Here is a 26,673-nt window from a genome sequence, read left to right as displayed (position 1 = left end):
AACGTGGGGCTCCGCTGTTGACACCTGATGTAAGGAGGGACTCCGCTAGGGACACCTGATGTAAAGAGGGACTCCGCTGGGGACACCTGATGTAAAGAGGGACTCCATGGGGACACCTGATGTAAGGAGGAACTCCGCTGGGGACACCTGATGTAAAGAGGGACTCCACTGGGGACACTTGATGTAAAGAGGGTCTCTGCTGGGGTCACCTGATGTAAGGAGGGACTCCGCTAGGGACACCTGATGTAAAGAGGGCCCCTGCTGGGGACACCTGATGTAAATAGGGACTCCGCTGGGGACACCTGATGTAAAGAGGGACTCCGCTGGGGACACCTGATGTAAAGAGCGACTCCGCTGGGGACACCTGATGTAAAGAGGGACTCCACTGGGGACACCTGATGTAAGGAGGAACTCCACTGGGGACACCTGATGTAAGGAGGAACTCCGCTGGGGACACCTGATGTAAAGAGGGACTCCACTGGGGACACTTGATGTAAAGAGGGTCTCTGCTGGGATCACCTGATGTAAGGAGGGACTCCTCTAGGGACACCTGATGTAAAGAGGGCCCCTACTGGGGACACCTGATGTAAATAGGGACTCCGCTGGGGACACCTGATGTAAAGAGGGACTCTGCTGGGGACACTTGATGTAAAGAGGGACTCTGCTGGGGACACCTGATGTAAAGAGGGACTCCGCTGGGGACACTTGATGTAAAGAGGGTCTCCACTGGGGACACCTCATGTAAGGAGGGACTCCACTGGGGACACCTGATGTAAGGAGGGACTCCGCTGGGGACACCTGATGTAAAGAGGGACTCTGCTGGGGATACCTGATGTGAGGAGGCACTCTGCTGGGGACACCTGATGGCAGGTGACATGGTAAGTGACACGCTCAGGGCTCCCACTGATTCTGCATTATGGTGAGTTGAACTATGGTATTTCATTTTATATTACAATGTAATAATAAAAATAATGCGCTCCAATCACCCTGACACCTTATCAACCATGGTGCTGTGATGATTGAAGTGCTAACACCAGGTGTTTTGAGTATCTTTATCTGCTGATTGTTAAACATTCTGAAATACACAGATTTCTGTTCCGGTGTAGGATCTAGGCCTGCTCTCCCTCCATCCCTTTCTTTCCTTCCTTCTCTCTCCTTTCTTTCTTTCTTTCTTTCTTTCTTTCTTTCTTTCTTTCTTTCTTTCTTTCTTTCTTTCTTTCTTTTTCTTTCTTTTTCTTTCTTTCTTTCTTTCTTTCTTTCTTTCTTTCTTTCTTTCTTTCTTTCTTTCTTTCTTTCTTTCTTTCTTTCTTTCTTTCTTTCTTTCTTTCTTTCTTTCTTTCTTTCTTTCTTTCTTTCTTTCTTTCTTTCTTTCTTTCTTTCTTTCTTTCTCCCTCCATCCGTCGTTCATCTCAGACTCAAACCACACCCCCTTTGAGCCACACCCCTTTAAGCCACGACCAACGTTAAGTTTAAACCACGCCCATTTCTCGCCGCATTTTTCTTCCCCCACTACGGCATGCCTAGAAATGAATGCCACGCCCCCTAATTATAAGACTCCGCCTACAGACAAAAAGTGTCCCTATCAATTTTTTGACAATGTTGGCAACTATGTGTCTTTAGAAGCAGGCTGTGTGCCCAGGAGTCAATTTTGAGACTGTAGTAAGATGAAGTGAAATTGAGGAGTACTCTAACCTCATTTTTTTGTGAAGAGTTACTTCAGTTTGCTGTGTGATCTATTTTTTCCAGTGGGGACATTTGTCCCGGTTACAACTAAGAGAGATTTCCCTTGTTTTGGATAGGTTTCGTATCACTCACTGCTGTTTTGTCAGGACAGGAAGTGAAGGTAATTCTCCCCAGTGGGACAAAGGAGCAAAAAAACCTGACATGATTTTAAACTATTCCCTACTCGCTGAAAACATTTTTGGCTTTAAAAATGCTCAGCTCTCACACCTTTACACTCCCTGTGGACCAGGACAGGTTTTACATTTCTGCTGGGCCTGCTTATACTGCAAACAAGATTACATAACAAAGTAATACATATATTGTTCTGTTTTTTATCATGTTTTGTAAAATGATTTTATTTTATATGCAATCTTTAGACAAAATTTTTAACAGAACTAAAAAAACACTTTTTTTCTACTTTGATTGGTAGATAAAGGTATACTTTTTATCCTGCAACACTAAAACTATAATTCTGCTGCAAAGCATTGAACAGTAAAAAAAAAAAAATGAAATGAGAAATTTATTTTTTAATTTTGTGCTTTTGTAATGTGACACTAAAAAGTAAACTTTCTTTCTTCTCAGGTTGCTTTTACTTAAGCTGGCCATACATTTACCTTTAACTATGTAGTGCAAGGGCCCGCCTAATTGCATACAAATTGAAAGTGTTTAGGTTTGACCTCGTATATGGTTTTGGTAAGTCTCAGGCCTGGTTCACACTGATGCGACAATCGTCCGACTTTGGAGCATTTGTCTCATCAGAAGTCAAACTCCAGTTGGACCCCATTCTGTGCACATGAACCGTTCTAATCAGTGTGATTTGAGTCTCTCCGACTGCACTACTTTTGGTCCGACTAGTTGCATGCAATTCGTGCCAAAGTTGTGCTGGGGTCCGAATTAAAAGTCGAGCGGAAGTCGCGCCACTTTGAAGTCGGGTGCAGTGTGAACCCGGGCTAAAGGAAAATTGTACAAAAAAAGTATAATGTATGGCCAGCCTTACATTATATGCAGATGAGACCTATCCCTTTAATCTGCATTTAATACAAAAGAGTACATACAAAAGTAACTATTATGTGTCTTTCTATCTTGCATTTGAATAGTGTTTATAAACATTGGGGTTGATTTAGTAAAACTGGAGTGTGCAAAATCTGGTGCAGCTGGTAGCCAATCAGCTTCTTTTTTTTTTTTTTTCTTTTGCTACTTCAGCGATAACGTTGAGAGGATTTTAATCACCATTTGGCTCATTTTATTATCCCATCTCGTTCTTTTCACATCATGGTAGCGTATTTCTAACTTTTAGTTTTTACAAAAAAATGTAATTCCCTTGATTAGCGCTGGCCCATGAAATCCTACATACACTCCCCCCGCCCCCACCCCAATCAGCTTCTAACTTTAGCTTGTTCAATTAAGCTTTGACGAAAAAAAAAAGAAAACCTAGAAGCTGGTTTTTATACAGAGCTTTACCAGATTTTGCACTCTCCAGTTTTAGTAAATCAACCCCAATGTGTCAGAAAGATCATTTTGAGACAGCATACACATCCACTGTTCTTTCTCTTGTGTTTTTGTGATGGACTAGAGCGATTCTAATTGGTCAGCGCTGGCACAGAGGATTCCTCTGGTCCATCCCAGAAGCCTTACAGAAAGAAAGGAAGAGCTAGACACGTGCAATTTGTTTCAGTCCGGATATCAGTTTGGACAAATTTTTGGTTATTCGGAGATTCGGAAGTATATAAATCTCCGAATGAAACAGTAACAAATTTTGTTTCAATTCTTTTAATTTCATTTCGTATATTCGTTTTCTACTGAATTCCAAATTTTCGGAACAATTCGAATTCAGATCGGTTGAAAAATGATCGCCCAATTCGATTTTGTGTGAAGAATAGCTGGTTGTTAAGGAGTAGCCTGGGAAGCCGGCCAGCGCGTCCTTCACAACCAATGACTCATCAGCTATCAGCGAGCTTCCCCACTGACAGATGAATGTAAACAAAAGAATGCCGGCAATGAAAAACGTGGGGAAAAAAACAGCGTGAGGTCCTCTCAATCCATACTAGGCCCTTCTGGTCTGGTATTGATTTTAAGGGGAACCACATGTCAATTTTTTTTTTTTAAAAAGGCATGGCCCCCCCCCAAGAATTTATTCCAGACCGTTATCCAAGCATGCAGCCCGGTGGGCCAGGAAAGGGGGGGGGGGCGAGCTAGTGGTCCCCCCTTCTGAACCATACCAGGCTAAATGCAGCTCAACATGGGGGTGGGTGCTTTGGGGCAGGGAGGGCTCTGGGCCACCTGATGACATTGGGTGACCCCGCCCCTTGTGACATCATTAACGGGACATGCGGGGCCACCTGGTAATGTCGCCGGGTGGCCTTGCCCCTTAGCAATTTCAGGACTGTCAGATGACGGAGCTGGCAGACAGTGGGAGCCTTCGTCGGGACCGAAGGATTTTCTTTTTCTTTTTTGGGGTCGGTGGTGGTGGCAGACGGCGTGATTGAAGATGGATCTACTCCGGGGACATTTATTTATTTTTTTTTTTAATAAAGGACTTTTTAAAAACTTGTGTTGTGTTTTTATTCACTTTTTTGGTGACTGAGTAAGGGTTCTATGTACCCCATACTCATTCACATAGGGGGCGGCGTGGCATCTGGGGGCCCCCTTGTTAAAGGGGGCTTCTAGATTCCGATAAGCCCCTTGCCCGCAGATCCCCACAACCACCAACCAGGGTTGTGGGGAAGAGGCCCTTGTCCCCATCAACATGGGGACAAGGTGCCTTGGGGCAGAGCGGCCCCTGCCCCAAAGCACTCCCCCACATTGAGGGCATGTTGTATGGTATGGTTACAGAGGGAGGTGCTCGCGGATAAGAGTTTGGTATGGATTAGGGGACCCCACTCTGTTTTTTTGTCTGCATTTTTCATTGCTGGTAACTTTTGTTTACATTTCAGCTGTCAGTGGGGAAGCCCACTGACAGCTAATGAGTTATCGGTTGTTAAGGGCACGTCGGCCGGACTTCGGTTTTCATCTAGGACAGTCAGCACAAGCACAAGGGACACTTCTCATTAAATGTAAGTACTGTACATCATGATGATTTTTTTTTTTAACCTAAATTTGGGCTTTAAAGTTGTTAGTGACTGTAACTGAATATTCATAACAGTGATGTTCTTTCTTTATTGGCAGTACACCAGACCCGTTACAGCCATTCACCTCCCCGGGCTGTAAGGCCATGAGGAAAGAAGGGCGTCTCACTGTGCTGAATCAGATATTCTCATGCAAGAAGAAGAAGGTGGAGCAGAAAGCACATCAGAAGGACAAACTCAGGTATAACAGAGAAGAGACCTCGGAGGTTGATGATATCATCACCACATTTGACTGTATATTGGACACAAACTGCAAAGACCCTTCTGATGAAAGGGTGACCTCAGTCAACTGCAAAAAAAGGACGGTGGAGTCACAGAAGTATCTGTTACCCGAAAACAAGCAAAATAGCAAAGGTCTTCCACCCATAAGAACACAGAGTCTCCCTCCTATAACTCTTGGACACACTTTTTTGACCACATCACAGACTACATCAGATGTCCCACAGAGCAATGCTTTTCATTTTGCACACCGGTCTCAGAAAAGCAAGAGTGAGCATGACTTGTTTGACCACAGAATTAGTTGCCAGACTTTGCAAGACAATCCATGGAATATAGCTGCTAACCAAATCCTGCCCCATAAATCCTGGACTTCACCAGATCCTGACAAGTTCAAGGGTCATGCTTTGCTCAAAAAGCCAAACCATATGGACAGTCTATGTCCTCCTCATCTTCCTCATATGGAAAATATGCATTCAGGTAAGGTACACTATGGGTATAAAATATGAAACCAAAGGCACCAAATTATTACTTGTTTTGAAAAAAAAATGGCAATCTGCTAGGCCAGTTTGTGGTAAGATTAAGTTGCTTTATACAGTTTCCTTTTCATATACGGAGATAAAGACCATCACTCTATACAGAGCTTGTTCTCTTGCTGATTGTGATTCATTTACCAGTAGGTCAATATTCTTCAACTTTACTCCTATTTTTTCAATGGCTTATATTTCCAATGCCCCGTACACACGATAGGATTTTCCGATGGAAAATGTTCTATGGGAGCTTGTTGTCGGAAATTCTGTGTGTAGGCTCCATCGGACATTTTCCATCGGAATTTCCGACACACAAAATTTGAGATCTGGATCTCAAATTTTCCAACAACAAAATCGTTTGTCATAAATTCCGATTGTGTGTAAACAATTCCGATGCACAAAGTTCCGATCATGCTCGGAATCAAGCAGAAGAGCCACACTGGCTATTGAACTTTTTCATCGGCTCGTCACCGCGTTCTTGACGTTCAGAATTTCTTACAAGATTTGTGTGACCGTGTGTATGCAAGACAAGTTTGAGCCAACATCCGTCTGAAAAAAAACATGGATTTTGTTGTCGGAAAAACCTATCGTGTGTACAGGGCATTACTTTTCCTCATAACAGGTGAAAACATTATCATTTTTCTAAAATAAGTGCGATTTGAGTACACATTTTAGAGGAATGTGTAAGCAAGATCCATTACTGTCATTGTCTTCTCTCTTTTTCTCTTCCCCGACAATCCCCAGCCCCAAACCCGCCCCCCGTCTATCACTCTCTTGCTCTTTGTCTCGCTATTGGTGACATTACAGCTTGTATTTGTTTGATAGGACAGTATTTTTTATGTGATCCTATGTAGATTGTTCTTGCTCTATACCTAGTTCATTATATAACAGAAATTGTTCTAATATGATCACTGCACTCATTACACTGGGTCGTATATGACATGCTCCTGACCACTGCACTCTGTACACTGGGGTGTATATGATATGCTCCTAACCACTGAACTCTGTATGCTGGGCTGTATATGACACGCTCCTGATCACTGCACTGTGTACACAGGGTTTTCTATTACATGCTTCTGACCACTTCACTCGTTATGCTATATTGTACAATACTTGGTTGCTTAGTAGTCACTGACTGTTAATGAAATATTTCCTAAAGATAGGCATTGTGCAGAAAAACAAAATTATTTTTGCAAATAATTGTACTGAGGTTTTTATAGGTCTGTTAGACTCTTGCTTGTGGCACAATAATTAAAGCATAGTATGTAGACACAATGATTGTGGGACAGTGCCATTATCATGTACACAGTAAGTAGGCTCAGGTTTTCAACACCCACTGCATAATCACACTCACAATTTACCGCAACAATTTGTCCTAATTAAAATGAATGGACTGCCTGCATAGGGATGCACGGAATGTTTGTGTATCCCTGCACGGGCAAACACAGCCCTTACACGGGTCTATGCTATAGTACACCTGTGTGAACGAGGTTTAACTAGGCAAATCTTTAATACACACCAGAATTTTGTGCAGATTAAAAAACTTTAAAACTTTAGATTAAAAACTTTAACTGAGGCCTCAGTAGAATATAAGTGTATATGTATGTGTATGTGTATATATATATATATATATATATATATATATATATATATATATATATATACATTCAGTATCTCACAAAAGTGAGTACACCCCTTAAATTTTTGTAAATATTTAATTATATCTTTTGACGTGACAACACTGAAGAAATTACACTTTGCTACAATGTAAAGTAGTGTGTGTACAGCTTGTATAACAGTGTAAATTTGCTGTCCCTTCAAAGTAACTCAACACACAGCCATTAATGTCTAAACCGCTGGCAACAAAAGTGAGTACACCCCTAGGTGAAAATGTCCAAATTAGGCCCAATTAGCCATTTTCCCTCCCCGGTGCCACGTGACTCATTAGTGTTAAAAGGTCTCAGGTGTGAATAGGGAGCAGGTGTGTTAAATTTGGTGTTATTGCTCTCACTCTCTCATACTGGGCACATGGCACCTCATGGCAAAGAACTCTCTGAGGATCTGAGAAAAAATTTTTTTGCTCTACATAAAGATGGCCTAGGCTATAAGAAGATTGCCAAGCCCCTGAAACTGAGCTGCAGCATGTTGGCCAAGACCATACAATGGTTTAACAGGACAAGTTCCACTCAGAACAAGCCTCGCCATGGTCGACCAAAGAAGTTAAGTGCACATGCTCAGCATCATATCCCGAGGTTATCTTCGGGAAATAGATGTATGAGTGCTTCCAGCATTGCTGCAGAGGTTGGAGGGGTGGGGGTCAGCCTGTCAATGCTCAGATCATATGCCGCAAACTGCATCAAATTGGTCTGCATGGCTGTCATCCCAGAAGGAAGCCTCTTCTATAGATGATGCACAGGAAAACCTGCAAACAGGTTGCTGAAGACAAGCAGACTAAGGACATGGATTACTGGAACCATGTCTTGTGGTCTGATGAGACCAAGATAAACTTATATTTAACTACTTATTTGGTTCAGATGGTCTCAAGCGTGTGTGGCAGCAACCAGGTGAGGAGTAGAAAGACAAGTGTGTCTTGCCTACAGTCAAGCATGGTGGTGGTCTCTAGATCTAAGCAACTTAGTAAGAAAATTCTACTTTTACTTTGGCAAACTTTAATTTCTGCAAGTATATTTTCCTACCAAAGCCTACCAGTAGATGGCAGCATTATTCTGACTTGTGTCTGCGGTATGAGACCATGCCCAGAAAAAGCAAGTGGTCTGTTTATAAAGACATGGCAAAGTGTTACAGCTTTGTAAGTTATGTTAAAAGTTGTCATTCAGTTGAAATATTATATGATGTTTATGTTGGACAAATTTCAGAAAACTTGTGTAAAAACGGGCCTGGTTTGTAATAGCTGAGTTAATATATGGGAGTCCTGACCTCAACACGATAGAACACCTTTGGGATGATATAGAGTGGAGACTGCGACCCAGGCCTTCTCGTTCAACATCATTGCCTGACCTCACAAATGCACTTCTGGAAGAATGGTCAAACATTCCCATAGACACACTCCTAAACCTTGTGGACAGCCTTCCCAGAAGAGTTGAAGCTGTTCTAGCTGCAAAGGATGGGCCAACTCAATATTGAACCCTACACACGAAGACTGCGATGCCAATAAAGGTTGTGTGCGTAAAGGCAGGTGTCCCAATACTTTTGACTACTGCAGTGAATGTCTAAGTTAAGGGCTCATGCACACAGGATGTTTTTACAGCTGCTGTTAGGGGCGTTTGACGTTTTTTTAACTACCCCTAAAAGCCCCTCCATGTTAGCCTATGTGTCCATGCACACTTAAACTGTCAGAGGAGTTTAGGGGTAGTAGAAAAAGAAGACGTAAAAATGAAAAACACCCAAAAAAAGCGTCTAAACGGGTCAAGCCACGTTTAGCTGTGTTTGACGTTTTTAGGTGCTTTTACATTATAGGGAGTGTTTTTAACAAAAAAAAACGCCCAGAAACGCTAACGCCAAAAAAACGCAGAAAAAGACGCAATAACGCTAATGTAAAAACGCGGCTAAACAAGAAAAAAAGTTTTTAGAGCTGCTACAGCAATGGCGTTATTAAAACATCCTTTGTGCATGAGCCCTGAGGGTTTTTTTTTTTTAAACCAGCACAAGGGACATTGCTTATATTTAATGAGAAGTATCCTTTGTTCTATTGCCAGCTGTGCTGGTTAACTCTGAAATTCTCTTCCCCACCTTCCCCCATAGCCGTTATCTTCTGCTCCGGGTTAATACAAGCATTGGACCTGTCATGGGCACTCATCAAGAGTGCAAACCATGCTCTACCTCTTCACCCCTTCCTCCATTCATAGATGCTGAACTATAATTTACATGGATGAAAAGCACTCTATGAATTGAGGATGGGCAGATGAATGAAAGGTACACCTACTCCAATTATAGAGCCTCAGCAGTGGAGATATATTTATCACAGGCATTTATATAGCATTGACATTTTACACAGCCCCTTACATACAATCAGATCCATGAATATTGGGACATCGACACAATTCTAATCTTTTTGGCTCTATACACCACCACAATGGATTTGAAAAGAAATGAACAAGATGTGCTTTAACTGCAGACTTTCAGCTTTAATGTGAGGGTATTTACATCCAAATCAGGTGAACGGTGTAGGAATTACAACAGTTTGTATATGTGCCTCCCACTTTTGAAGGGACCAAAAGTAATGGGACAGATTAACAATCATCTATCAAACTTTCACTTTTTAATACTTGGTTGCAAATCCTTTGCAGTCAATTACAGCCTGAAGTCTGGAACGCATTGACATCACCAGACGCTGGGTTTCATCCCTGGTGATGCTCTGCCAGGCCTCTACTGCAACTGTCTTCAGTTCACTGTGAAGCACCGTCCAATGAGTTCTGAAGCATTTTGCTGCATATGAGCAGATAATATTGCCCGAAACACTTCAGAATTCATCCTGCTACTTTTGTCAGCAGTCACATCGTCAATAAATACAAGAGAACCAGTTCCATTGGTAGCCATACATGCCCACACCATGACACTACCACCACCATGCTTCACTGATGAGGTGGTATGCTTTGGATCATGAGCAGTTCTTTTCCTTCTCCATACTCTTCTCTTCCCATCACTCTTGGTACACTTGGTACAAGTTGATCTTGGTCTCATCTGTCCATAGGATGTTGTTCCAGAACTGTGAAGGCTTTTTTAGATGTTGTTTGGCAAACTCTAATCTGGCCTTCCTGTTTTTGAGGCTCACCAATGGTTTACATCTTGTGGTGAACCCTCTGTATTCACTCTGGTGAAGTCTTCTCTTGATTGTTGACTTTGACACACATACACCTACCTCCTGGAGAGTGTTCTTGATCTGGCCAACTGCTGTGAAGGGTGTTTTCTTCACCAGGGAAAGAATTCTTCAGTCATCCACCACAGTTGTTTTCCGTGGTCTTCCGGGTCTTTTGGTGTTGCTGAGCTCACCGGTGCGTTCTTTCTTTTTAAGGATGTTCCAAACAGTTGATTTGGCCACACCTAATGTTTTTGCTATCTCTCTGATGGGTTTGTTTTGTTTTTTCAGCCTAATGATGGCTTGCTTCACTGCTAGTGACAGCTCTTTGGATCTCATATTGAGAGTTGACAGCAACAGATTCCAAAAACAAATAGCACACTTGAAATGAACTCTGGACCTTTTATCTGCTCCTTGTAAATGGGACAATGAGTGAATAACACACATCTGGCCGTGGAACAGCTGAGCAGCCAATTGTCCCATTACTTTTGGTCCCTTAAAAAGTGGGAGGCACATATACAAACTTTGTAATTCCTACACCGTTCACCTGATTTGGATGTAAATACCCTCAAATTAAAGCTGAAAGTCTGCAGTTAAAGCACATCTTGCTCGTTTCATTTCAAATCCATTGTGGTGGTGTATAGAGCCAAAAAGATTAGAATTGTGTCGATGTCCCAATATTTATGGACCTGACGGCATATTGCACATTCACATCAGTTTCTGTCCTCAAAAAGCTTACAATCTGAGGCCCTCTAATCACCTGCCTACATATTAGGGCCAATTAGGGTAGGAGCCAAAAAACCTACCAGCATGCCCCAGACAAGCACAGGGAGAACAAGCAAACTTCATGCAGGTAGTGTTGTGGTTGGGATTTGATTGACCTTAAGGCTGAAAGGTAGAAGTAACCACTAAACCACTGTGCTGCCCCAGAGTTCTGTTGAGGGGTAGGCAAAATAGTCGGCTGCCTTGGGCACATACCAAGGAATGAAGTGCAAAAAGGGCAGGACCTGCAATCTATACTGCTAAAGGATTTCACAGCTCATGGGGGGGGGGGGGGGCAATTGCCTCCTTGTTTTGGATGCTGATGACTCTTGTCCTGGCAATGGGGCAGCATCCAGCTGTATTTATGTGTTATTTTCCTTTACCCTTGAGCCAAAACAAAATAACCAGACTACACCCCATGAGCTTCCTGGGCAAGCCATTGCCAGGACAGACTCCCACATTGCATGAAAGCAGCTACAAATAACTGTCTGTTACATAAACCTAATAAGGGGACCTGTCACCCCTTTGCATGTCTTTGACCTAAATATCAATACTTTGGCTACTTACAGACTTATACGGCGCAGTTTGACCGTGTACCCGCAGGTTTGGTGCAGGTTAGCTGTACTTTCCAATAGAGTTCTCTTAGGTCCTACAGTTTTGGTGCACTTTCTTAAAGAGCACCAAAACTCCTACATGCTGCATCTTTAGTGCGCTTTTAGAAAGTGCACCAAAACCACAGGACCAAATAGAAGTCTATGGGAAAGCGCAGCTGCCCTGCACCAAACCCACGGGTACACTGCGCTGCTCTGGTTGTACAGTCAAACCGCATTGCATCAATCTAAAAGCAGCCTTAGATGTTCTGGAAGTGCAATGTGGTTTTCCTGCAGTTGGCACACTGTATTTTTCACGTAAGGCTGGATGGTCGCAGGACCAATGTAATGCCCATAATACAGTTTCTTTTTTGCATAAAAAGCAACATTTTCTTTTCTCACCAGTTTCACCTTTAAAATGTATCCTTTCCTAATCTGAATTACGTTTTTGTCATCAGGTCTTTGCAGGCTTTGTAAAAGATTATTTATAGAAAATATATACATTATTTAGTAAATCTTCATTAACTGAAGATATTTTACATTTACCTATTTTTGTTTAAAGTGTCATACTATACTTAACATATATAATTATTTTCAGGTCACAACTCACCTCATCTCCCTCAAGATAAGCCAAGAATGAAAGAATTTCGACTTGCGCGAAACAGCTTGGCCCCTTTACCGGATCACTGTGTGAAGAAAAGTAGGTGTAAATAACATGCTCTTCACATACAGTACATCTGAAAGGGAAGATCTCATTCATAAGGTTCAAATATTTTTTTCCCTGTAGCATCATAAGGAGAAACAAAAATTAATTGGGCAAAATTTTCAATGCTGTATTGCATTCATTCTGCAAAACAGTTCGGAGCTCCCATCTGCAGATGACCCATAGTTTTACAATTTGGCATTAACAGGTGCAGGATAATGGATTTCAGTCAGTTATATTTTCAGCTTTATAGGTTTTAAGATTTAAAATCTTTATTCTGCATACAAACATTTATTAGAGGATGTCCTCATGACACCAATATCACAGAATATCATGGGTTTTCAAAAGAGCTGAAGCAAGAGTTGTTTGCTTGCAGACTCTCTCTAACTGAAAATCTGTACACAACCACACAGATCTGTACAGAAAAGGAATGGTTGGGTAGGTAATTTTAATATCCAGCCTGTAAAAACAGGCATTGTTTTCAGCAGCACAGTTGGAATTGGCCTGGTAAATATGTGGAAAGGATCCCGGAGCTCCACCTACTGGCTGGAAGCCATAAAATAGGCAATACTCATGCAAGATTTCATATACTCCTGAAACCAATGAAAAAAACATGTTTTATGCATGTTTTGTTTTAGCCCTGAACACATATAAAATAAAATATATGTAAACATTATCCCTGGAATTCATAAAGACTGGCGCAAGCAGATTTTGTGAAAGTGTCTCTCATGCATTCTTAAAGGGGTTGTAAAGATAAAAGGTTTTTCACTTTAATACATTCTTCCATTTTTGCTTGGGAGATCTTTCACTTACATGGGCTACCCAAGGTGATCGTCTCGGACAGGGGTAGTCAGTTTGTGTCCCGGTTTTGGTGAACCTTTTGTGCACAGTTGGGAATTCAGCTTGCTTTCTCCTCTGCGTATCACCCGCAGTCTAATGGGGCCGCAGAACAAGCCAACCAGTCCTTGGAGCATTTCCTACTTTGCTATATTTCTGACCATCATAACTGGTCAGACCTCTTACCTTGGACAGAGTTTGCTCACAATAGTGCCTTGAATTCTGCTTCCCCGTTTATGGCGAACTATGGTTTCCAACCTTCCATGTTGCCTGACTCATTTGTTCTGCAGAGCATTCTTGGGTTAGAGAAACAGGGTCTGGTTGTCATCTCGCAACCTCCGACTCCATGTTCACTCTCTGAATTTGGCACCTCGGTTTATTGGGCCATTCCGTATTCTCCGCACGAATAACCCAGTGGCTCACGCTTTAGACCTTCCTTCTAATATGCGTATCTCAAATGTATTCTATGTCTCCTTATTAAAACCTTTGGTCTGCAACCACTTTACCACTTCGGTGCCACGTCCTCACCCTGTACAGGTTGAGAACCATAAGGAGTATGAAGTGCAGTCCATTGTTGACTCCCGTGGGTTCCGTGGGTGCATACAGTACCTGGTGAATTGGAAAGGGTGCGGTCCGGAGGAACGCTCTTGGGTCTCATCCTCGGACGTACATGCCCCTGTCCTCCTCTGTGATTTCCATATGTTTTCCCCTTAAGCCTGGTGGTCCTCTGAGGGGAAGGGGTCATTGAGGAGGGGGTACTGTCAGGGCTGAGCAAGTAAGACTGGGAGCAGGCTATAGTGTGCAGAGCTGGATCATCCACAAGGCAACCTAGGCAGAAGTCCAGGAGACCCAGCCATTTCTTCTATGTTATGAATATAAACCAGGAGGGCAATGCGATTGAATAAAACTGTGAGCCAGCCTGTCAGTTCACAAGAGCATAAGCTGGGGAAGGATGGGACCACTGCCAATTGGGCGGGGCAACCCTTTTGAAAGCGCAGCTCCACCCAAAAGGGGTGGTTCAGCTTTAGGCACTCCTCCCCCCTCCCCTTCCACATTTAACATGTCATTTTTTTTGGGGGGGGCAGGTACCTCGTTTCGACAGGTATCCGCTCCTACTTCCACTCGGATCGCCTAGGTGATCCAAGCAGAAGTTCTCCTCCTCCTTCACGCATGTCAGGGCTGGACCCTTCCTTCTCTGAGCTAGCCACTCAGCTGGCGGTTAATTTCCAGCTCCTATCTCTCCACAGTGACTCACCTGTTGATGATATCCTGCTCATCAGTCCTGCTTTCTTAAGACGTCCAGCCCAGATGATCTCTGCCTTCGCCTAGTCAACATCACAGTGATTCTCTCCTGCGTGCCTTTTAAAGACTTGCTTGGCTGATGTTCCTTCTGGCTCCAGATCCTGCTTGCTGTTCTACTATGCTGATTCCTGGCTTCCTGGCTTTCTGGCTTGTCTGACTATCCGTTCCAGTTACCGAACTTTGGCTATGTTTTGACTATGTTTGTTCTATTTACTTTTATTATTTTTCAAGTGTGATTTAAGGTATACTTCTGTCTTGGTCTCTCCGGGTGCCAACAGTTGAAGTGCCAGGGAGAGGAAGACAAGCGATGGTGCAAATGACCACATCGCTTGATCCTGGGACAGGTTAGTATGAATTTATTAAAAGTCAGCTGCTTCACTTTTGTAGCTGCTGACTTTTAATAAACACAAAAATGATTGGAGCTCAGCTTTAAGGTTTGGGTGGGAAAAAAGGCAGGACCACTGGTGATTTATCTGCACTAGATAAACTCTTTTCAACATTATTGGTGGACTGAGAGGCAAGCTTTGATGGTGGACCAGATGATGTGCTAATCTAAATGGATATTTGGGACTTGGGATTGACTTTTATACTTGCCCAAACAATTGGTCCCGCCAATAGTAGTCATGGGTCAGGGTGCCCTAATCCCACCCTCCCTTTTTTAATGTTAAAGAAAACCTGTAATGAGAGACGTATGCTGGCACCACAGACATGCAACTGACTGGCATAAAGTATTTCCAAATACAGTACAGCAATGACAGCTCAGATGCATAATGTGCTCCTGTCTGCATCAGTCATTTATAGGCAAAGAAAGTAGTGTATAGAATCACTTTAATGTTTGTTTGTTTTTCTCCTTCCATGTCACCCAAAAGTGCATTTAAAATGGTATCTCTGTACTCTGTCTCTGTAATGATTTTCCTTGGTTAACATAAAAGTGCAAGAAGTTGTCTTTCATAACTCCTACGACCTCCACAAAGGGTTCCTTCTTATTTTCTGCCAGTGAGTTGAATTCTTCAAAATACCAGTAAATGATCATACAGAAGCAGATGTGGTTTAAAAAAGAATTGTACACTGCATTTCCCTGATCATTGTTTCACTTTCCCAGAAGAGATGTTATAGTGTTATCAGACAGGGATACAGGGAAAGCATGTTTTCACTAGCAAGGGACTTTTTCTATTACAGATACAGTGGCTTGCGAAAGTATTCGCCCCCCTTGAACTTTTCAACCTTTTGCCACATTTCAGGCTTCAAACATAAAGATATAAAATTTTTATTTTTTGTCAAGAATCACCAACAAGTGGGACACAATTGTGAAGTGGAACGAAATCTTTTGGATTTTTGAAACTTTTTTAACTAATAAAAAAATGAAAAGTGGGGCGTGCAAAATTATTCGGCCCCCTTGCGTTAATACTTTGTAGAGCCACCTTTTGCTGCGATTACAGCTGCAAGTCGCTTGGGGTATGTCTCTATCAGTTTTGCACATCGAGAGACTGAAATTCTTGCCCATTCTTCCTTGCAAAATAGCTCGAGCTCAGTGAGGTTGGATGGAGAGCGTTTGTGAACAGCAGTTTTCAGCTCTTTCCACAGATTCTCGATTGGATTCAGGTCTGGACTTTGACTTGGCCATTCTAACACCTGGATACGTTTATTTGTGAACCATTCCTTTGTAGACTTTGCTGTATGTTTGGGATCATTGTCTTGTTGGAAGATAAATCTCCGTCCCAGTTTCAGGTCTTTTGCAGACTCCAACAGGTTTTCATCCAGAATGGTCCTGTATTTGGCTGCATCCATCTTCCCCTCAATTTTAACCATCTTCCCTGTCCCTGCTGAAGAAAAGCAGGCCCAAACATTGATGCTGCCACCACCATGTTTGACAGTGGGGATGGTGTGTTGAGTGTGATGAGCTGTGTTGCTTTTACGCCAAACATATCGTTTTGCATTGTGGCCAAAAAGTTTGATTTTGGTTTCATCGGACCAGAGCACCTTCTTCCACATGTTTGGTGTGTCTCCCAGGTGGCTTGTGGCAAACTTTAGACAAGACTTTTTATGGATATCTTTGAGAAATGGCTTTCTTCTTGCCACTCTTCCATAAAGGCCAGATTTGTGCAGTGTACGACTGATTGTTGTCCTATGGACAGACTCTCCCACCTCAGCTGTAGTTCTCTGCAGTTCATCCAGAGTGATCATGGGCCTCTTGGCTGCATCTCTGATCAGTCTTCTCCTTGTCTGAGCTGAAAGTTTAGAGGGACAGCCAGGACTTGGTAGATTTGCAGTGGTCTGATACTCCTTCCATTTCAAAATGATCGCTTGCACAGTGCTCCTTGGGATGTTTAAAGCTTGGGAAATCTTTTTGTATCCAAATCCGGCTTTAAACTTCTCCACAACAGTATTACGGACCTGCCTGGTGTGTTCCTTGGTCTTCATGATGCTCTCTGCGCTTTCAACAGAACCCTGAGACTATCACAGAGCAGGTGTATTTATACAGAGACTTGATTACACACAGGTGGATTCTATTTATCACCATCAGTCATTTAGGACAACATTGGATCATTCAGAGATCCTCGCTGAACTTCTGGAGTGAGTTTGCTGCACTGAAAGTAAAGGGGCCGAATAATTTTGCACGCACCACTTTTCAGTTTTTTAATTGCTAAAAAAGTTTAAAATATCCAATAGATTTCGTTCCACTTCACAATTGTGTCCCACTTGTTGGTGATTCTTCACAAAAAATTAAAATTTTATATCTTTATGTTTGAAGCCTGAAATGTGGCAAAAGGTTGAAAAGTTCAAGGGGGCCGAATACTTTCGCAAGCCACTGTAACTCATGTAAACATAATTTGCTGGGTCCTCATACAAAAATCTGATAATCTATAAGGTTTATGTCACACAGGCAATATTGTAGCAATTACAGAATTGCTTTTCTTAGCATTTTTGTTGCTATAAAAATAGACTTGAGGTAAGCGAAAGGTCTGTGTCAATGAAATTCCGAACGATTTGAAGCTTAGTTGCTGAGCCATTGACTTTTTGCAGCATGTAGCGCTAGCAACAGAACAACATGGCTTTTGATGACTATGACATTGATTGTGGTGCATATGTACCTGCTAAAAATCACCAGACAAAGAAAGATAAGTACCTGCAGCAAAATGTTGCTTCAGAATTTGCTAGTGCTGCATGCCCCTGAGTTGTTATAACCGTGCAGGTTTACTTCATTAAGATTTTTATATGCCTCCTTATATAGTTTTAGTGCCTCGGATAATATAAGGAAAACACTTCTATGGCCACATCCGTATGAAAATTTGATATAAAAGAGAAAATTGGGCATAAGATAGCCAAAAGGTCGGACTTTAAAGGCACAATAAAGAGTAGAAGATATAAAATTTTCTATTTTTTATTCATAACAATACATGATACAAAAAGCAAAAAAAAGGTAAAGAATTCAAAACATATACACAATACATGACAGAGATAAACATGCATAGTATACATAGTAGTGAGCCCCTGTGCGTCAATGCGTTTCGCTGTCTAACTTTGTCAGGACACACTCAGGGATTGCTGGAGAAAAACAGGTCTCACTATCTAAAATAAAACACATAGATAAGACTTCATATGATAGCAACATGTGTTAAAAATGGATCATCATATCCGAACGACATATGTGGCACACAAGTAGAAACACCTTGCAAAGGAATCCATGAAAGATACTCGCACCCATAAGATTTCAAGTATTCTCATCTATAGTATTTCAAGTGCTTGGGTATTCATAACAGAAAGCCAGTTAGAACAATTCATATAATGACATAAGTCATTAAGAAAACAGAAAACATTCCGAATGTTCAACCAAAATAATAACAATATTGAATATGATGAAATGCACCTAAATAATAGTGGGAATGCGGCAGTGTTCCATATAGTAAACTGATGCAGATTCCCACTAGGTGTGACCCTGTCACATGGGATGGGAGACAGCTAACAGCTCTGCGGGGTTAACAACCCTCCTCCTCTCTCCTGCTCTGCATCATTTTGTTAGGAGCAGCATCTGCTCCGTTTTTATGTTTAGAAGAGTGGGGCAAGCTTGGTCACAGTGATCACATAGTACAGGGCCAATAGCAGTGGACCTGTACCATGAGATAGCTGTGGCCAATCATAGCTATCACAATTGTACACAATGGTACATGAATAGATGCCATTATGGTGTCATGGGGTCACTATGGTGACACTGTACTGCTGTGGTAACAGTATGTAAAAAAAAATGTATAATAAGAAAAAAAAAAATGTAGAAAAGAAGAAAGAAAAAATGTTGCAAAAATTTAAAAAAAACTATTACAAATTTACCAGTCAGTGTTCCTGATCATCGCCACACCAGTCATATGGTGACGTTGTACTGCTCTGGTGACAGTATGTACTAAAAAAAATGTGGAAAGAAAAACTAATTTTATTGAATTACTTCGGTTTCCAAACAATTTGGATAAAAAAATTACAACTTCAAAAAACTCACCATCCCTCTTACTAAATGCCTTGGACTGTCTACTTTCAAAAGGGGTCCTTTTGAGGGTATTTGTACTGTCCTGGCATTTTAGGCCCTCAAGAAATGAGATAGGCCATAGGTACATCAGTAGATAAAAAACACAGCGCTCGCAAATAAATAAATTATATTAAAAACTAATTCATGTGTTGCAGCTGCTAGATGAAAAAAGTGCTGACACTTTGAAAATATATAAAACAAAAAGAATCTGCGCTGGCAACTCCCCAAGTGTATAATTGTGAGAAAGTGATATTTTAAGTTTTATATCAAAAAGCATATATACCATATGATGTTGCACAGAACCACATTTAGTGGATATTATATGGAGATGTACCAAGAACTGTGCATAAAACTACCAAACTATGTGAATAAAAATAAATCAATAAACGTAAATTTTGTGATCTAAATCAATTCACTCTTGGACGCTATGCGACTAGAAAGTCACTAGACTGTTATAGAGATAATCCCATACATTTGTGAGTGACAATAAATTAATCTCTGAAGAGTAAAGAATATGTGAATCAAAAGTCATAAATCATAACATAAAGTCTATTAAATTCAACCGTTCCTTCACAGGATGACAATCTGCAGATTTCAAACTTGATTCATTCAAAATAATAGATTCCAAATAACAGATAAGGCTGATGCCGGTAATGCTTGAGAGGAGGCTTTAGAGATCACAACCCTCGCATTCCATCAGAAAAAAGAAGAAGAGAAGACACATAGCATAAAACCTATGACACCGTGAGATCACCTGCGCATAAAAGCGCTACTCACGGAACCGATGTGCAGAGCAGGCATTCAGATAGTTTAGTCGGTGTTCGCTGCTGTGCGGCGTGCGTTCCACCAACTCCAGGAAGTGATGTCACTGGTTCTCAGGTTTACAAGCGTGGGCAGGATGTTACGTCGACGCGTTTCGCCCCTCCCCCAGGGGTCTTTGATAACGCCCTGGGGGAGGGGCGAAACGCGTCGACGTAACATCCTGCCCACGCTTGTAAACCTGAGAACCAGTGACATCACTTCCTGGAGTTGGTGGAACGCACGCCGCACAGCAGCGAACACCGACTAAACTATCTGAATGCCTGCCCTGCACATCAGTTCCGTGAGTAGCGCTTTTATGCGCAGGTGATCTCACGGTGTCATAGGTTTTATGCTATGTGTCTTCTCTTCTTCTTTTTTCTGATGGAATGCGAGGGTTGTGATCTCTAAAGCCTCCTCTCAAGCATTACCGGCATCAGCCTTATCTGTTATTTGGAATCTATTATTTTGAATGAATCAAGTTTGAAATCTGCAGATTGTCATCCTGTGAAGGAACGGTTGAATTTAATAGACTTTATGTTATGATTTATGACTTTTGATTCACATATTCTTTACTCTTCAGAGATTAATTTATTGTCACTCACAAATGTATGGGATTATCTCTATAACAGTCTAGTGACTTTCTAGTCGCATAGCGTCCAAGAGTGAATTGATTTAGATCACAAAATTTACGTTTATTGATTTATTTTTATTCACATAGTTTGGTAGTTTTATGCACAGTTCTTGGTACATCTCCATATAATATCCACTAAATGTGGTTCTGTGCAACATCATATGGTATATATGCTTTTTGATATAAAACTTAAAATATCACTTTCTCACAATTATACACTTGGGGAGTTGCCAGCGCAGATTCTTTTTGTTTTATACATAGGTACATCAGGATTGATCAATTTTCACACACACACACACACACACACACACACATATATATATATATATATATATATATATATATATATATATATATATATATATATATATATCATAGTTTGTAATCGCTATAACTTTCTCACAGACTAAATAATCACATAAAACAAAGGGCACAAAAGACTAGTGCATTATCCTCAGCACTTCTTTATTTAAGGATAAAAAGAGTGCATACTCACAAAGGCTCACAAAAACTAAAATGATAACAGTGTTGTACGTAAACCAAGGATAAATGGTCTGTCCTGTAATGGAACTCTTCTAGTTCAGATAGATGTCCTATAATCATCTGACTTGTTTCAGGGGACAGCCCCCCTTCATCAGAGCAAGCCTGACCCTTGGTTCTTGGTTTACATACAATGCGGTTATCATTTTTGCATTTTTTGAGTTTGCACTCTTGTTATCCTTTATTAAGGTGTTGTGGATAATACACTAGGCGTTTGCGCCCTTTGATTTATCTGTTTGTTTAGATTCACCGGTCTGAAAGGGGCTGTGTCTACATGCCATCCAGTTTTGATTGTGGAATACAATGGATACTTATGTCAGTCAGTTCAGATTCTCTGTAATTCCTTAGCGCAGGGATATGCAATTAGCGGATCTCCAGCTGTTGCAGAACTACGAGTCCCATGAGGCATAGCAAGGGATGGGGCTGGGATGAGCTGCTGATACCACTAACATTGCCAGATATTTGTATCCAAGAGTGCTGTTTTTTCTACCAAAGTGTGAGTTTTCCTACTTTTAAATAAATGAGTTTTAAACCCCTTATACAGTATTACGCTATGTACTCTTACGTCTTTTTATATGTATACGTTGGATGCCTGAGTGGACCTACTCCCTTTGCCATATCTAACGTATTGGGTCACCTGGATTAACCCTCACGCTATACAGACACCACCGTGGATCCCCACAGTTACAAGCTAGATTGACCCAGTGGGTGTACACCCATCTGTGTCCAATCTTTCCGGTAAGCCCCTAATCCAATAGGGTGGTGGATCTTCTATCAACACATTCACTTGCTGTCTGTCTTCACTTTTTTGGTGTTATTTATCTACTAAAGACTTTCACTTTTAAGGATATTATCAGCATTTTTGCATTACGGACTCTTATTTTTCTCACAAGGATCTTTATACACATCTATGTAATTTACTTGTTGGGCTTAACCATGAATATGGTTATGGACTATGTCTATGGTTGTTAGCGCTACACTTTTCTTTATATAGCAAGACTCTGACAGCCACAAGCATGACACCCAGAGGCATGATGGGACTTGTAGTTTTGCAACAGCTGGAGGTCCGCTAATTGCATATCCCTGCCTTAGATGGGACTTGTAGTTTTGCAACAGCTGGAGGTCCGCTAATTGCATATCCCTGCCTTAGAGCATGGGTGTCCAACCTGCGACCCTCCAGCTGTTGTGGAACAAATGTCCCATGAGGCATTGCAAGGCTAACAGTTGCAAGCTTGGCTCCCAAAGGCAGAGGCATGGTTTTTTAACAATGTCAAGTTACTGTTCTTGTGTCTAAAACAGACTAAATATACATTGATTTTGGTTATTTTTACCAAAGAAATGTAGAAGAATAAATTTTTGCCTGAATTTATTATAAAAAGATTATTTACTTGCAAAATGTTATAGCAGAACCTAAGCAAAACACTTTTTTTTTTTTTTTTTTTTTAATTTTGAGTATTTTCGTTTATATAGCAAAAAATAATAAAAACAGTGGTGATTACCTCCAAAAGAAAGCTCTATCTGTCTCAAATATGATAAGAATTTAATTTGGGTACAGTGTTGCATGACACTATTAATTGCTAGTCAGTGTAACAGCACTGAAATCTGAAAATTGTTGTGGGTGGGAAGGTATCCAGTGTCCGGTATTGAAGTGGTTAAGGTGGCTCTGAAAAATCACAGCAATTAATACAAACTAATTATCACCTTACAATCATTAGTTGAACATGTTTTGCTTTTACTTACAATTAATGTTTTACCACTTCCTGGTTGAGCAAGGCACTGGTGATATAACCCTGGCCTCACAGATGCATCCTGGGAAGTTCCTGTCACATGTTCCAGAAAGCAGACCCTGTGTTCTAGGCAGAGCTCCAGGACGTAAAGGGAGATATATTAATCTGCCCTTAGTAAAAATCGCCAGAATGAAAAGGAAGGAGAAAAAAGGAAAATAATATATGCAAAGAAAATAAAGTCTGCAATTATCTATAAGCATTTTATACTTGCCTAAATTGCCATTACTAAACATTTTTAAAGATGCTTTTGTTGTAATTTTTATGATAAGGGTGAAGTTCAATTTAAAAAAGACAAAAGGCAGCACATTTGTAAATTTATAATCCTACCTTTTGTCAAGGGGAATCCCAGTCCTTATATTTGTGAATGCTATGAAAGCAGGTCATCCTGTAAACTGATCACGTTCACATACAGTAAATTTGAAAACTGTGCACAAAAAAGATTGGAATCCCTTTAAAATATTGTCCTACTTTTTAATTAAGCCATGAAAAGAGTTATTTACAGCAGCTTGTCTCCCAGGAATTCTTGTCCCATGTGATGATTGTTGAACATATGGTTATAAAGATGTCTTTGCTTCTCATAACCCCTTGACATATAAAATGCATTAGAACATCTGTGCAGATACATTTATACACATTATATGCACATATACATCATAACTGTATTACCATGCCTTTATTTTTTCTTTAATCTATAATTCTTTCCATAAAATCACACTGAAATAGTAATCATTTTGTTCATTGAGGGTCACAGAGACTAGGGAGACGTGGGTTATATTGCCACCTACTGGAGGATTTGGACACTGGCAGACCAAAAAATTGTGGCCAGCCTGGTATAACTCCTCCTACTCCCAGTCTGCCTTTGTTTTTTTTCTAGTGTCCTAGGTGGATGGACACTATTTATTTCGTTTTTTGTTTGTTATTTAAAGTTGTGCATCAAAATACAGGAACAAATTGACTACAAACTTTGTGCAGTACAGACGATAATTCATGCACAATAAGCTCAGTCAATTACAGATGCCATTTTTCTGTTTTGACAAAGGTATAACCTTTTTGCTTGCTATGTTTTCTTCAATTGAGATTTTTTTCTTTAATCGAGATTCCTCTTTAATGCACTTGAGCTGGTTGCTAAATGAATGTAATATAGTGTTAGACATGTAGTTCTCACTTTTCACCACTAGATGCCATAACTGTTCAGTGGAATTGTTATGCCAGTGTGTCCTCTGCCATGGACTCAGAACATGATCTTGGGGGAACCTGTGTTGACAGTCTCTGGTTCTATTTTTTTTCTTGTAGGCTTGTTAGTGTTTTGTTGCTCTTTTCCACCTATCAGTTGGCTTTTGGACATCCCAAAAATCTCTGAATGCCTGTGTCCCTCAATGAGCAAGCAAGGATATTGTATTACTGTACTGTACTTACTGTAAAATCCATTTCTTGGAGCTAATTGAGGGATACAGGTCCCAGCAGTCCATGTATAAAATCATGCCTTTTTTACTGCTACATAACTAAGACATACTGAGACTAGGAGTGGTTATACCACATTTTTTTGTTTGCAGGTTTCCAAATCCTGCTGTAGGTGACAGCATAACCCAACAGTCTCTGAATTCCTGTGTCCCTCAAGAAATGGATGTTATGGTGAATAAAGAAAAAAATCCAAAGAGAATTGAATATAACTTGTGTTGTGTGTGTGTGTGTCACAGTGTGTATTATTTAATAATACAATTTTTTTATATATTATATAGTTAAGTAAATATGAAATGTTGCATATTATTTTCCTAAATATAGCACATGCCATTAGCAGGTTGCTCAATGCTGATTGTCATTCTGTGCAATAATTTACTGCTCTGCTCTCAGGCTCCATTCACACCATGGTGTTCCGTTTTGCAGGCAGTATCGCCGCGATTTGCAAATGGCGCAAATTGCAGGACGCCTTTGCGATCCCTGTTAATTTGAACGGCACCAAATTGCGGCGCGATTCTGCGGAGATTGCCGCCCATCAAATCAAAGTAAAATCGTGCAAACAGAATCGTGGGATGCCCGACACCCAAAAGAAGTACAAGAACTTCTTTTGGGCGTTGGGCGTCCCGCGATTCTGTTTGCGCGATTTTACCGCGGTTAGTCGGGCAACAATTTTGGTATATATACAAAACTACTATGCAAAACAAACTATGGTATATATACTGAAATTTACACAGCTATAGACGATATACTGTAATGGTGGGGATCAGTAACTTATAAGTGGGGCTGTGATAGGGTGGCAAGCAATCTGACGCTAACAGACACTATCTGGGAAGGGGTTAACATCTATCAGTTATCAAGGGGTTAACTGTGTGCCTACCAATGTGTAAAGTGTGCTGCTTTTACTTTTCTATCTGGCTTTTTTACTCCCTGCCTTGCAGGGAGAAGAGATGGCCAGGTCACCTTTCCCTGTACACAAAGTTCTGTATTTGTGTAAACACAGAATGCTATGTGTGAGTGGACACAGCTGATCAGCTGACTTCAGCCAAAATCATTAGCTGAAATCTGCTGCCAAACTAGTGTTGTGTCCACAGCATAGGTTGGAAGTGGACGCCGCCAAACCCATATGAATGTGCCGATGTACAGGTACAGTATGTGACTATGCCTGTATCTGCTGCCCACTCACAGTATATTTACTGTGAGCAGTCGGCAGGTGGTTAAGGAATTGTGGGTTTGGACAGATTGCATTTACAATGGGATCATTTTAAAGAAGTATGGTAAAATAAAACTTGAAATTTTTACACATTTTTTCATGTTACAACCAAAAACGTAAATGTATTTTATTGGGATTTTATGTGATAGACCAACACAAAGTGGCACATAATTGTGAAGTGGAAGTAAAATGATAAATGGTTTTTAATTTTTTTTACAAATATATGAAATGTGTGACATGCATTTGTATTCAGCCCCCTAAAATAATACTTTGTAGAACCACCTTTCCCTGCAATTACAGCTTTGCACATCTACATTTTGCCCATTCTTCTTTGCAAAATAGCTCAAGCTCTGTCAGATTAGACGGAGAGCGTCTATGAACAGCAATTTTCAAGTCTTGCCACAGATTCTCAATTGGATTTAGTTCTGAGTTTTGACTGGGCCAATCTAACACATGAATACGCTTTATCTAAACTATTCCATTGTAGCTCTGGCTGTATGTTTAGGGACATTGTCCTGCTGGGAGGTGAACCTACGCCCCAGTCTCAAGTCTTTTGAAACCTCTTGCAGACCCTAACAGGTTTTCTTTTAGGATTGCCCTGTATTTGGCTCCATCCATCTTCCCATCAACTCTGACCAGCTTCCCTGTCTCTGTTGAAGAAAAGCATCCCCACAACATGATGCTGCCACCACCATGTTTACACGGATGATGTGTTCAGGGTGATGTGCAGTGTTAGTTTTCCGCCACACATAGCGTTTTGCTTTGAGGCCACAAAGTTCAATTTTGGTCTCATCTGACCAGAGCACCTTCTTCCACGTGTTTGCTGTGTCCCCCACATGGCTTCTCGCAAACTGCAGACAGGACTTCTTATGACTTTTGTTCATCAATGGCTTTCTTCTTGACACTCTTCCATAAAGATCAGATTTGTGGAGTGCACGACTAATAGTTGTCCTGTGGACAGATTCTCCCACCTGAGTTGTGGATCTCTGCAGCTGCTCCAGAGTTACCATGGGCCTCTTGGCTGCTTCTCTGATTAATGCTCTCCTTGCCCAGCCTGTCAGTTTAGGTGGACGGCCATGTCTTGGTAGGTTTGCAGTTGTGCCATAATCTTTCCATTTTCAGATGAT

The 26,673-nt window shown here is 41.1% G+C and overlaps 1 protein-coding gene across 3 annotated transcripts in view; it reads left to right on the top strand.

Annotated features, from left to right (window-relative positions):
• ANKRD55 (ankyrin repeat domain 55) overlaps positions 1-26,673 on the top strand; it is a 171,484-nt gene that overhangs the window by 137,146 nt on the left and 7,665 nt on the right. For 2 of the 3 annotated variants that reach the window (XM_073622890.1, XM_073622880.1), the window contains 2 exons: positions 4,888-5,543; positions 12,360-12,461. In XM_073622890.1, coding sequence (XP_073478991.1) covers positions 4,888-5,543; positions 12,360-12,461 — 758 coding nt within the window. Of the gene's footprint in view, positions 1-4,887; positions 5,544-12,359; positions 12,462-24,431; positions 24,511-26,673 lie in introns of those variants that run through there. The other variant, XM_073622898.1, reaches the window with a different exon arrangement.

Source organism: Aquarana catesbeiana, linkage group LG01, assembly GCF_042186555.1.
Source record: "Aquarana catesbeiana isolate 2022-GZ linkage group LG01, ASM4218655v1, whole genome shotgun sequence".
NCBI lineage: Eukaryota > Metazoa > Chordata > Amphibia > Anura > Ranidae > Aquarana > Aquarana catesbeiana.
This window is presented reverse-complemented; position numbering and strand designations above follow the sequence as displayed.